The sequence below is a fragment of the Manacus candei genome, unplaced genomic scaffold (assembly GCF_025592945.1).
Source record: "Manacus candei isolate 608988 ecotype Guabito, Panama unplaced genomic scaffold, ASM2559294v1 h1tg000028l, whole genome shotgun sequence".
Lineage (NCBI taxonomy): Eukaryota > Metazoa > Chordata > Aves > Passeriformes > Pipridae > Manacus > Manacus candei.
The window spans coordinates 26,743,066-26,755,221 of record NW_026138076.1 but is presented as its reverse complement, the minus strand read 5'-3'; the positions used below and the strand labels follow the sequence as shown (position 1 = coordinate 26,755,221).

The following is a 12,156-nucleotide window of genomic DNA, read 5'->3' as shown; positions in this document are numbered from 1 at the left end:
GAATAAATTATCCTGCTCAGAATCATCACATTTAACAAAAATGTAGCAAGTTAAAAAGTATTATAAAAATTTGCAAATAATTATTCTTTTCAAGTGAGTGAGGAAATTGTTTAGCATATATAGCAATTGATTTTAATGGTTTTAATTACTTAATTTAATTGTAATTGATTCCATGCAGCTGTGATGGAGTGAGGCAACCTGAACTCTTCCAAACAGCATTAGAGACAATAGTTACTTTATTGCATCACAAAGGGCACGCTGTTCACACTCAGTGTCCTGGATGTTAAGGAACAGAGTAAAAGATTTTAGTATAAAAAAATGAGAGGAAACATTGCTCTTACAACTATCTGACACATTTTATTTTACCATTGCTGTGTATTACATTATAAAAACCAGACTTTTTATTTTAATGGTTTACTATTTGCTCTCAAAATAGCAAAAATATGCCGATGTTGACAGATGTAATTTTCTGTATTTGTCAATATACTTGTAAGATATTTACTAGAAAATTTCTGAAAGTAAAATCCGTCTTTTTAATAGGTAAAAAGTGATATGAATGCTGCACTTGGGTTTTTTAGGAACTAAAATAAGGGGCTATATGTTGGATTTTCATTGCCAAGAAACTTTGATTTGCTACAAGTTCCTGCAAGGGCAATCATTCACATCACTCAGAACATAGTTAAAGCTAAGAGAAAAATGTAAGGTCTGAAGAATATCACAATTTATCTTTTAATGCTGTCTGCAGTCCTTCTGTTTGTTTGCTTGTTATGTTTAAGAAGAGAAACCACCAGAAATAAAGGGAGCAGCAGCATTTCCACTTGAATCCTTGTTTTTCAAAGGTTAGGTTAATAAACCGTTGTTCTGGGTCCTCAAATCCTAATCCTTTAAGCTTCACATTTTTCACATTTCAGATAAAATTGTTTACAACTTCTTTCTGTCAGAGAACAAATTTTTTCCTGTTTCTGATACCTTTCCCAGAATAAAATTCCTCCAAAAAATGAATTTTTACAGCTCATTGTCAAAAAAGTATGAGGTCTGTTGTGACCTCAAACTCTGAGGTCTGTTGTGACATAAAGAGGCCCTACACAGATAAATAGCAAAAGCCAGTGCCCATTGAAACTTGCAGTTTCAATCATACACAATTCAAAGGTTGCCTCAAGCAGAGGTCACAATATGTAATGCTTAACATGGAGAACAATAAAGGAAAGGTAAACTTTCTGCCCACAAAGCACATTGAGGATGAGATCAGCACTGAAGTCAGAGCAAGGAAGAAGGGAGATCAGGATCAAAGCAGGAAGCAGTCGGATTGGCTTGAAATGTTATGCAATTGACTTCTGAATTAGTTAAGAATATTAAAAGACATGAAGTGTAGTTGAAAATGTTTGTATTTAGGGGTTTTTTTCAGTTTAATCACAGACAACCTGATTTCATTTGGAAGTATCTCAAACAGTTTTATATAGCCTACACCTCAACCTTTGCTTTATGTCTCTGGATTTGAAACTGAAAAATGGCAGCATGAACAGCATTTGCCTATCTGGCCAAATCAGCTCCAAAACATTTACTGTGTTTTGTGTTAGGACATATATGTTAATTATATATATATATGTATATATTTATTCTTTTTTACATTCATATGTATGTTCATACATGTTTATATACACACCAGCACTGCACTGAGCTACTGTAATTTTGTATCATTTCTTCTCTCTTCAGTATTCATTATAGTAGTCTCTTTTCCTGTCCTTTGCCTTCTGACCTGGGTTCATCCTTGCCATTATTTCTTGAGACCTCTTAATTGCCATGAAAGGAAAAGCTAACTGAGCACAGAGATGACTATTCAAGAACCGTCTGGATGCAATCCTGTGCAATGTGCTCTAGGATGACCCTCCTTGAGGAGGGAGGTTGGACCAGATGTGGTCCCTTCCAACCTGACCCATTCTGTGATTCTGTGCCTTACAGAGTAAGAGCCTACATATTTTGTATCTATCAGAAAAAAAAATAGAGGAGTCAAAAAGTTTTACTGGTGAATCTTTCTCCAAGGAATTGTTATGGAAACAACCATTCAACTGAAAGTTTGGTGAATAATAAAGGTTTCTTACCCTCTAAAGAGCACAGTGTCTTATTATTTATTGACTGGTTTCTAAGGCCTGCTGTAATGCAGTTTATAATATTTAAAGACATTAAATATTCAATATTAAACAAAAAATAGAAAAATGGGGTTTTCTGAAGGTCATTAAACTTGGTCAAACACTTACAGAAAATCTGACCACAGGGATCAGTTCCCAAGGCACTCACCCAGTTGAGAGGTTTAGACTACCTTAAAATTAAGGACACTTGGCTTTGGTTTTTGTTGTTTATATTATTCAGATTTTTTATTCTTTTTAAAATAAACTTAGCATTTTCCCCCTCTATCAGTTAAGGCAGAAATAAAATTAGGAGTAAAAGCCACATTTATTAATACCAGATCTATAAATAATCAGCATGTAATGTAAATCTCTCCTGGATTGAATACACTGGTACTATTCACATTCGTAGGGGTCCCAGGATCACATATATCCTATAAGCTAACTTCCATGACAGTTTTAATTATAATCATGCCTTTTTCCCTACTGAAATTTAAAATATTTAATATTTATGTATGCTTATATAAATAAGAAAACACCATAAACAGTGACGAAACAGTACTGGTATTTGATAAAATCTCTCATATTCTTAAAAGAATTTGATCTTCTTAGCAAATAGACTTATTATTAAACACAAATTTGATTTTGTGATCAAACCCTCATGTTTACCCTGAAGCTTTGTTAAATTTCCTTTAATCAAAACAACTTAAATTGAATCTTAATTATATTTTCTATAGATTGAATGGGAGAACACTATGGTATTCTGATACCACAGTTCCTTGGGGCTTTTCTGTAATTTCAGGCTGGACTTTCTAGCCTGACTCAGGAACATATCTACGCTTATGAAAATCTAGGATCAGAGCAGTATACCTATTGCCAGAAAGCCCTGATCCTTCTTCTCTTTCTTTAAATCTAACAAAATCTATCTTCCCTCTTTTCCTTTTTCTTAAATAGAAAGAAATATTAATGCAGGATTAATGCAGGTTAATTCCATCTCCCATCAAAAGACTAAAACCCCTGGGTCTTGACCTTACTCTCCTGGGAAGCCTCACAAACAGGTTTTCACGACACTTTCCGAAAAGCCGAGCCTGCTGCAGCAAGGAAGAGACAAAACAGAGCCCAGAGCTTGCCTCTGGAAACAGCCTGGTCTCTTGGCTTTCTGGCCACTTGGGACAGAGTCCCCTGTATATCACCACAATTGACTGCCAACAGGCAGATCAGTGAAAAGACGGAAAACCAGAGATTAACACACAATGCTGTGACATCAGAACTGTCTTCTGGAAGTAGCATTTCCCTAGGGTATCTTTCATATTTCAGGAGGGTGCTTTAACCATCAGGTTGCTGCACATTCCCCTCTTTCCTGTTGGAAACCTTTCACTTTTTCCAACATTCCATGTTTTTAGACAGACAGTGAGAGAGAGAGAAGGATGCTCTTGCTCGGTAGTTTGATTAATCACTCATCACAACTTTTTAAAAATAGCCTGAAACCAAAATATTTCCTCTGTGGTTAACAAAAAGAAAGTCACTTAATTAAAAGAACACTTCAATGCCTATTTTCAATCTGTTAATTGAAACAGTAATACTCACAGCTTTATCTTTATCTTAAAATACATTGACTTGGCTTGTAGTCCCAAACAGGTACAAAGGAATGGCTGAATAACCTCAGCAGTAATTACTGCAACAGGCATCTTCACCCTTCATTCTCTATTCTGTTTGCAATCATCCAAGAATATTGATTGGTTTTCCAAAATTACTAACACATTTCTTATTTACTGATTCTTAATCCAATATATAGGTTGTTACTCAAGATCCAAGAATTCACTAGTCTCACAAGACCCGTAGGATATAAAAGAGTACTGCTTTCATTTTACTGAGAGAAATTTAAACTATAAAGAACTACAAAGAGGAATAATGACTTGTTCAAGGTGAACTTCATGAGGTGTTTGAATCAAGAATATAGTGCAAGTCAAATCTCTAAATACATCTGGCCAATTGTATAGTGAGATTTGTGGACAGAAAAATGTGAAAGGCACTCCTTTCTGCCCTTCATTAGAATGAAACCAGTCCCTGAAGCAGAAGAAAATACTTACCATACCTAATTGGCTGGAGGGATAACCACTATTATTCTTTGAATGATAAAAAGTAGAGCAGTATTTCTCATCATTACACTGAACAAACCCAAATAAATCTGTAAACACCTTGTAACCGAAGCTGGTTTGTCCATTGGTATCATTCCATTAGAGAATAGAGAGACACTCAAGAAGCCTGTCTGAGTGGCAATGTACCAACAGCCTCTGAACTTCTCTACCCTTCCCCTCACCCTACCTCCCTCTCTCCTTCTGCAAAATCAGAAACTTCAGTATGGTTTTAGAGTATTTCTGAAAGCTACTACAGTTCGTGAAGGGTATTGCCAAAACAAGAAATGACACATCGAAACTGGTTCCCAACACTCACCTTATGTATGCTTGTGAGCATCAGCCAGTGAAACAAATAAATGCTGTCCACCCACCACAAAAGTAATTTTGCTAAAGGAATGATGCTCAGGGCTTCCCCAGCTCAGGGATAGAAACATACCACCTTTGAAAAGGGAGCTATTTAATGAGAGCATCACTGCTGTACAAGGGCAGCAAACTTAAGAGCCAGACAACACCTCCATTCTTTTTAATGCTGGTGAACTGGAAAAGGGCAGGTGGGTATTTGCTACATCCGCATTAACTTTTCCCTGCTGCTGCACAGAAAAGAAAGGTTTTCCTATACTATTTGTTACAATTACTCTTTCAAAAGGAGGGGAGATTGGCAACCCCAAGAAGAGGGATTTCATGCCCACCTGCTGCACTGTTCTCAGGCACACTTGCTTCATACAGGCTATGGCTGAATGAAATCTCCTCCTCTTGTTCTTCTGTAAAGATAATGATCTTAGCTGTGGCTGTTCGAGGTGAGATACCTTGATCTGAAGCTGTCACTAGCAGCTGGGTACTGAAGTCCTTGGAAGCCAAGGGCTCTTGAAGAATGATGTCACCTGTCTTCACATCAATCTGAAATACAGTTTCTGCTATCATCAAATTAAAAACAATAGCTCCATTTGATCCCAGATCCACATCCTCTGCTCTCACAGTGGCTACTATCTCATTCACAGGGGTTTCAGCAGGCACAAATGCCCTGATAGGATTCTGCAAAAAGATGGGATCATTGTCATTGACATCCTCAATGTGCACCACAACACTGACAGTGGTGCTCCTTGGCAAATGGGTGCTACAGTCACTTGCTACAACCCTAAATGTATAGTGGGACTTGGTCTCCCGGTCCAGTGCTTTTGTAGTAACTATAGATCCTGTTACACTGTCGATGGCAAATGCTCCAAAGGTGTTGTCAATGAGGGAGTACAGAACTTCACCATTTAGACCATCATCTTCGTCAGAAGCATAGAGGTCCAGGATGGCTGAGCCTTCCTCTAGGTCTTCTCTCACAGAGATTTGATACTGGGGCTTTGCAAACAACGGGCTGTGGTCATTTTCATCCAAGACTGTTAGATAGAGCTGTGCAGTGGAGCTCCTCGAGGGACTGCCTAGGTCATGGCACTCAATCACAAGAGTGAAATTGCTGATGTCTTCTCTGTCTAAGCCACGAGTGACCAGCAGTTTGCCTGAAGTGTGATTTAGTGTGAAGTATCCTCCAACATTTCCACCTTTCAAACACATAAAAAATAAAATTATCACCAAAAACTATTAAAAAAAAAAGAACCCTTTGTGATTGTGCTATGTAAATTGCAATAACAAGATCCAATTGCTCGTACAGCTGGTGTGCTCATGTGCCTTTCACATATTTTATTTCTCTTACACAAATTAAAACCTGTATTTCATTTAAATCAGTGGGTGGCAATGACAGTAAGTGCAGAATGTCATATCAATTTACAGAGTGGCTATTTGAACAGATGCATGTCGTTTTTCCCAAACCAGCCCACCTTATAAAAGCTCATGCATCTAGGTTGCTGCATGAAGTGACCTCTTCCCAACCTTGGTTACAAATTCCAGAAACCTATAAAGTATTGCTGAAAATTGTAATTACTTGCTCCTTGTTCTCTTTTACAAACCTGTCTCTTGGAATTGAATAGTTGTACAAGGTCTTGATTTGGGAGGAGTGGGAGATAAATACGAATCAGTCAACTGAGAAGTCAGCATTTTTAGTAACAGTGAATGGCATACATAGTTTATAATGTGTAGAAAAACCAAAGATAATTAAATTAAATATCATAGAAAATCATGAAAACAGAGGAATTCGTAACTTTTTGTTGGTTGTTACCACAGTAGTTCTCTGCCTACACTTGAGCTATTGCTGAGAGCTGCAGACCAAAATAAGCGTAGCAAACTTGTATTTGTGAAAAGATATTACAGGAGGCTTTGAACAGCTGTAGAGTTTATATTGGCACAGTGGACACAGGGAGAGTTTGGCAAGATGAAAGCTAAGTATGACATTACTAATTGCTGAGTGAAAGAAGCTCTCATAAAATAAAATTAAATACCATTAAATAAATAAAATCAATTAGTTCTTGCACTTATTTTCAAGGGTATATTTACATTCAGACTTCTACAACTATAACAGAAAGGACAAAATCATGCCTTCATGATTAATTCCTCCTTTCAGCATTTGGTATTTTTTGGTTTTCTCTCTGTACTATTTCAAATCCAGAAAGCAGAATGAAAGTATGCCTGGGAAGTGCTTATTAATGCTGACAAAGAGGTGAAAAATCTTTTTTCTTTTCCACATAAAAGAAGCATGCAGACAAGATGGGAGCTAGGGAGCCTGGTAAAATCAAGACTAGTCTAAAACTTGGATCCTGTTGTTTATATACTCCCTGATTTATATTAACAAAAATGATGGAGTGTAGCTTACCAATTATTTTGTATCTTAGAGCTCCATTATTGCCAGCATCCATATCTACAGCCTGGCTAATGTAAACAACAGAAGGCTGTTGGTTCTCTGGGATCCAGATTTCAGAGGCAGGAAAAAGAAACATGGGAGAGTGATCATTTTCATCCAGCACTGTGCAGATAACTGTCACTGTACTTGATAGTGACGGGGTTCCACTGTCTTGAACCAAAACTACGAGCAGTAAAAAGAAAGCAAATTTTATTCAGTGGTTGTGGGTGCAACAATAAATACTCCTTAATAATACCAGAGTAGGAGAGTTATTTGTGCAATGCAAAAAGCATATACACTTCTGTACCAGAAAATCTTACCACTTGTACATAATTCAGAAGGCATGAAAAAAAGTAATGCTGATAGTAACACCACACCCATTCTCACTTTCCACTGTAGAGGCACTCATAGATATTTTACATTGTTACCTTTAATGCTGAAAACCTCCTGGGTTTCTCTGTCCAGTGATGCAGTTGTGACGAGCTCTCCACTGCTTAAGTTCATCTTGAATTTCTCATAACCAATTCCTGGTAAGATTTTATACCAAAGCAAGGAATTCAATCCTTTAAAACAGAATGGAAGTCTTAGTAAAACATAGCCACTTTCCTCACATTCAGGTCTACAGATTTGTCTGTTTTTTCTGAATGACATTTCCATACAGCTCCTAATCAGACCTTCCATTTGTACATAGTACAGGGATTTTAGCCTTTCCTTCTTTCTCTAGGAAACAGGCTAAAAGTGTGCAGGCTTTTAAAAACCTTTCCTTCAAGTTGCATCCCTGAGTTGAACAAGAAATGTGACTCCACACTTTTACCTATTATGGTTATAAAATAATTTCTGTCATATTTCTTCTAGTTGCAACACCCTCCTGAGGAAAGTATAATGTCATCTCCATCACACTTATTATTACCTTTAATGAGTTTAATCCTACATTATACTCCAAGGGCTTGTACTACTGTACTCTTTAATTTTTTAAAAAATTTTCCGAAGTTTCATTTAATCCTTCTGTGTTTTTTCCAACCAACAATCAGTCCTTTAGTAGGGTAGGAACAGTTGGTGCACCTGGAAAACTACAGCACTCCTAGTCATACAAAAACTGCTATTCAGAGTCAAATACTGCCTGCCTGCTCTCATCTGCTGCAGTCAAGCACAGATCACAGTCAAGCAACACATCTGCACTGGAGTTGATGGAGAAACACCCATGTGAGAGAAGAAACAGAGCCTACAGTTTTTAACATCCATGACTTCCTTTGTTTACCTTTTAATAGCTTTGACAATGCTACTGAAATGTGATTAAGAGAATTACTACTATAAATGCATTTGCACCTAAACTAAGTCAAGGAAGGGACATATTCATACAATACATAGTATACGTATGTACACATATAGGTGCCATCTGAGTTGAATATCCACATAATGTCGAAATTAAAACTTTTAGCCTTTAAAAGACACAGATACGTAACATCTTAATTAACCTTCTTTCCCATATCCAGCTGCAAGGAGTGTACAAGAAGCATTAGGAAAAAGCTGCACACCCTGCCCAAGAGAGAAGCATGATGACTTTACACATTCTCATAGCACAGCAGAGCAGCTAGCACATTTGCACTCAATCCAACCTGTTGGTTAATTATTCAGTAGTGCCAGCCACATTTCAGGGGCTGAAGTTACAAGCTGAAATGAGAAATAAACTATTCTTCCTGCACATCACAAGCTGGAAGAGGAAATAAACCCATTTCTTGCCACTGGCCGGTCACAAGGACCCCTTTCCCTGCTGACCAAATGGCAGAGGGGATGTATGGTGCCTGAGCTGCAGCCAGGGAAAGCCTTCAGCCCCTTTTCCTGTTCCCCTGTCACAGCATGGGTAGTCCCTGCACTCCTACAGCTTGTTGAAAGCAGCAAGAACCGTGGAATTATACTGTGGTTATGCCTAAGTGCCAACACTGGTGAAGAAGCAATGAGAATAAATGTCCTCCCTGTCCCAAATCTAGACTCAAATCTCATCCTTATAGGACTTTCTAATAATATCTAGTGAATGGCAGTAAGCCCTGTCTCATAACTCTAAGTCAGTGGTCCCTATTAACCTTTTGAAATTTTTCTCCTAAGGCTCCAGACACAACTATTGAGCCACAGAGGTGCACATCAGCTTAAAAACAGGCCTTGCCAAATGGTAGTTTAGTTTATTCAGAGCTTCTGCTAAGACCTGCCTCAAGACAAACCCCTGACCTATCTTAAATATGCTGCTGGTATCTCTGCTTTCCCATGCATATTTTTTAACATTCACCTGTATTACGTGTGTCTTTTACATTTGCAGGGGGGCACAGAGGGTTCCCAAAGTGAGGCAACACAGACATGCAGTAAGTGCAGGTCTTGTAATGTGCATGAGGGAGTTAGTTGAACAAGAAGTTTCATGGATATTCATGGGAAAGAAAACCACTCCAATCAAAAATTTTAGTCATGATTTCCCCCCAAAAAGACCCTATTCCCTTCACAGAGACTGAAGTAGAAAGAAAAATAAAACAAAAAGTTGAGAATGGCAGATATTGCTAATAAAAATTATTCCTCCCAGTGGTCAGTCAGAGAATGTATGAAGGGAACAGAAAAAATGTGATGGAAGAAAGTCCTCCACTGAGACTATGCAAATATTACTGGGATGTGAACTGCAATTTAAAGAGTCTATAAAAATGAAGTAAAAAGTATGATGTAAAAAAAAAAAAAAGAACACTATGAGAATAGCATCATTCAAAAAAACTGTATTCCAAAAACACAAGAAAAGTGCATAGCATTATATTTATATGACTCCTATATAAATCAAGTTTTCTTACATTATGAACATCACTTCAGTATTTGTACGAAACAACACTATTACATATGCATGACATGGGGCCAAATAAGGCAAATGTGAGAAAAAGACCCAACAGAAGGACTGTGGTTACTGGAAAATGTACTTCAAAAAAAAATAGCAGGAAGGAACAATCAGCCACAACAGTGCTCCAACCCAAAGTGTCTGCGCAGGCAGGCGCACACTGTGCCACCCAGTACACTTGGAATGCCCTTCCTCTCCACCCTGCCAAGCCACCCCGGCTCCCTCCTCCTAACTGCCCCTGGAAGGGAGGAGGGAGAGGAATTCAAGCAAATTCTCACTTTTTCTCTATTATCTTGCAAACATTTTTCTCCAAATACCACCTTTTTTATATAGTGTGATCCACAAAAGAAAGAAAATACTTGGAAGAGTGAGATACAGAGGCAGATTGCAGCACTGCTCAGCTGTCATGAAGATCATCACAGACAGGGATACCTACCCATTCCTAATTTCTAAATGCTTTATAGATTTGTGGGGAAATGTCTTTTTCTATATAACACCTCTCCTGAGCTCACATCTGCCTTTTGTAATCAATATATGCTCTACATTAAAATGACCAATCTTACTGAATACAGAAAATTATTTTGCTAAAAAGTTCTATAATCTACTTTTTGGATGGCACAATCTTACACAATTCTAAAGATGTACAGAAAGTGAATCCACAGTAAAAAGAAAGTCATGCACAGAGCTGAGACCATCTTTTGGGCAAATGCAGCAGTATTGTAATATTTAGTTCTCTTTTCAGATTTTATCTTTACTGCAGACCAAAAACTCTGTGTAACTGCTCCAGCAGTTACATCAGTTACATATGATGTAAACATCATATGCTGTGCATTTTAGATATTTCAAAAGAGCAGGTAGTTGAAGAACTAAAAAGAATTTTGTGTTGCTTAGACTGTCTCAGGTTTAGTCCTCACCTGTGATTCACAGAGCAGATGAACCACCCACCACCCGCCTTATTCATCCTTTCTGTGTGTGGTTGAAAAGCAATGCATTAACATCTTTTGCATGAAAAATCCTGTTTAAATTCCAGAGCGGCTTCCACGATCCGTTCACAGCTCAACCAGTCGGAAAATCTTGGATTACAGTGCCCCTCTCTGGTCAGAAAAGATGAGTGCATATTTGCCGGTTCTGATACAAAACGAGGGCTCATGCCTAGTGAATTGCTTTAAAACTGTTCAAAACGCTCTGATCGACGGCAACAAAACATTCAGATACTAACTTTAACTAAGCTGAACATTGTTTGCTAATTATTAACCAGCGCACGTTGGCTTTCTTCACATGAAAGCTAAAGTAGGCCGTGTCATGCAAGTGCACGTTTTACATTTAATATAGCAGTCAGAGCTGAAGCTACCCCAGAGTGCAAGTCAGAATACCTCCAAACCCTGAATAAAGGTTGAGAGCCTGAACCAAAACACATGTTTTGAAACTCAAAACTCATACATTACCTTGGAAAAGCACAGCAGCTGTACACGCATGGCAGCAAGACTGGATTGGTCTACTATGGTCCACAATCAAATCAACAGCAAAAGGACACAAATTACCTGCATCTCGGTCCACAGCTTCCACTTTTATGACAAACTCTCCTGGATCTTGGTTTTCATGAACTGCAGTCTCATAAAATTGCTTTGTAAATATTGGGATCTCATCATTCACATCAAGAACAATGATGGTCAGAACCTGCGTGGCCGAGAGAGCTGGGCTTCCATCATCAAGAGCCATGACTGTCAAACTGTAGCGCTCCTGAATCTCACGGTCTAGAAGCTGGGCTGTAGTTAAGAGTCCTATTATAAAAAAAGAAGGTATTAAAAAGTATTCTGGTCCAGGTTAGGATCCTAGTTGTTTCGGCACTCACAGTTTCAATGTAGCATCACTGTGCCACTGCTGCAAGGCTTCCAGACTTTGGAGTCATTCATTACCTGTGATTCCCTTTAGGGTCCTAATTGGCCCAGAATATCCCTTTTGACATTAGAGGGAACTGGGATTCATGGAAAATTCACCTAAAGTTCAGGTACTACTTTTCATATGACTTTGGGATTAACTTTTTAACTTTATTTAACATAAATATATGTCTTCTTTTGCACATAAGTTATGCTCTTAGGAGCTCTACAGATTAGTGTCAGCTGCATCAACTAATGGATTCAAAATCAGAATAAGAACCAGAACATATTGCAACTATTAGGGCGATATTTGCATTAAGACGGTTAATAGTCAGGAAACAGAGAATTTCAGAGGACTGAAGAATAAAATGCTCTG

At 38.0% G+C, this 12,156-nt stretch overlaps 1 protein-coding gene across 5 annotated transcripts in view; it reads right to left on the bottom strand.

Annotated features, from left to right (window-relative positions):
- The window catches only part of DCHS2 (dachsous cadherin-related 2), a 110,742-nt gene that overhangs the window by 19,078 nt on the left and 79,508 nt on the right, over positions 1 to 12,156 (bottom strand). For 3 of the 5 annotated variants that reach the window (XM_051790612.1, XM_051790613.1, XM_051790616.1), the window contains exons 10-13: positions 11,445 to 11,684; positions 7,469 to 7,603; positions 7,014 to 7,223; positions 4,951 to 5,808 (exon numbers count right to left, since the gene is read on the bottom strand). In XM_051790612.1, coding sequence (XP_051646572.1) covers positions 4,951 to 5,808; positions 7,014 to 7,223; positions 7,469 to 7,603; positions 11,445 to 11,684 — 1,443 coding nt within the window. Of the gene's footprint in view, positions 1 to 4,950; positions 5,809 to 7,013; positions 7,224 to 7,468; positions 7,604 to 11,444; positions 11,685 to 12,156 lie in introns of those variants that run through there. The other 2 variants (XM_051790614.1, XM_051790617.1) reach the window with 2 other exon arrangements.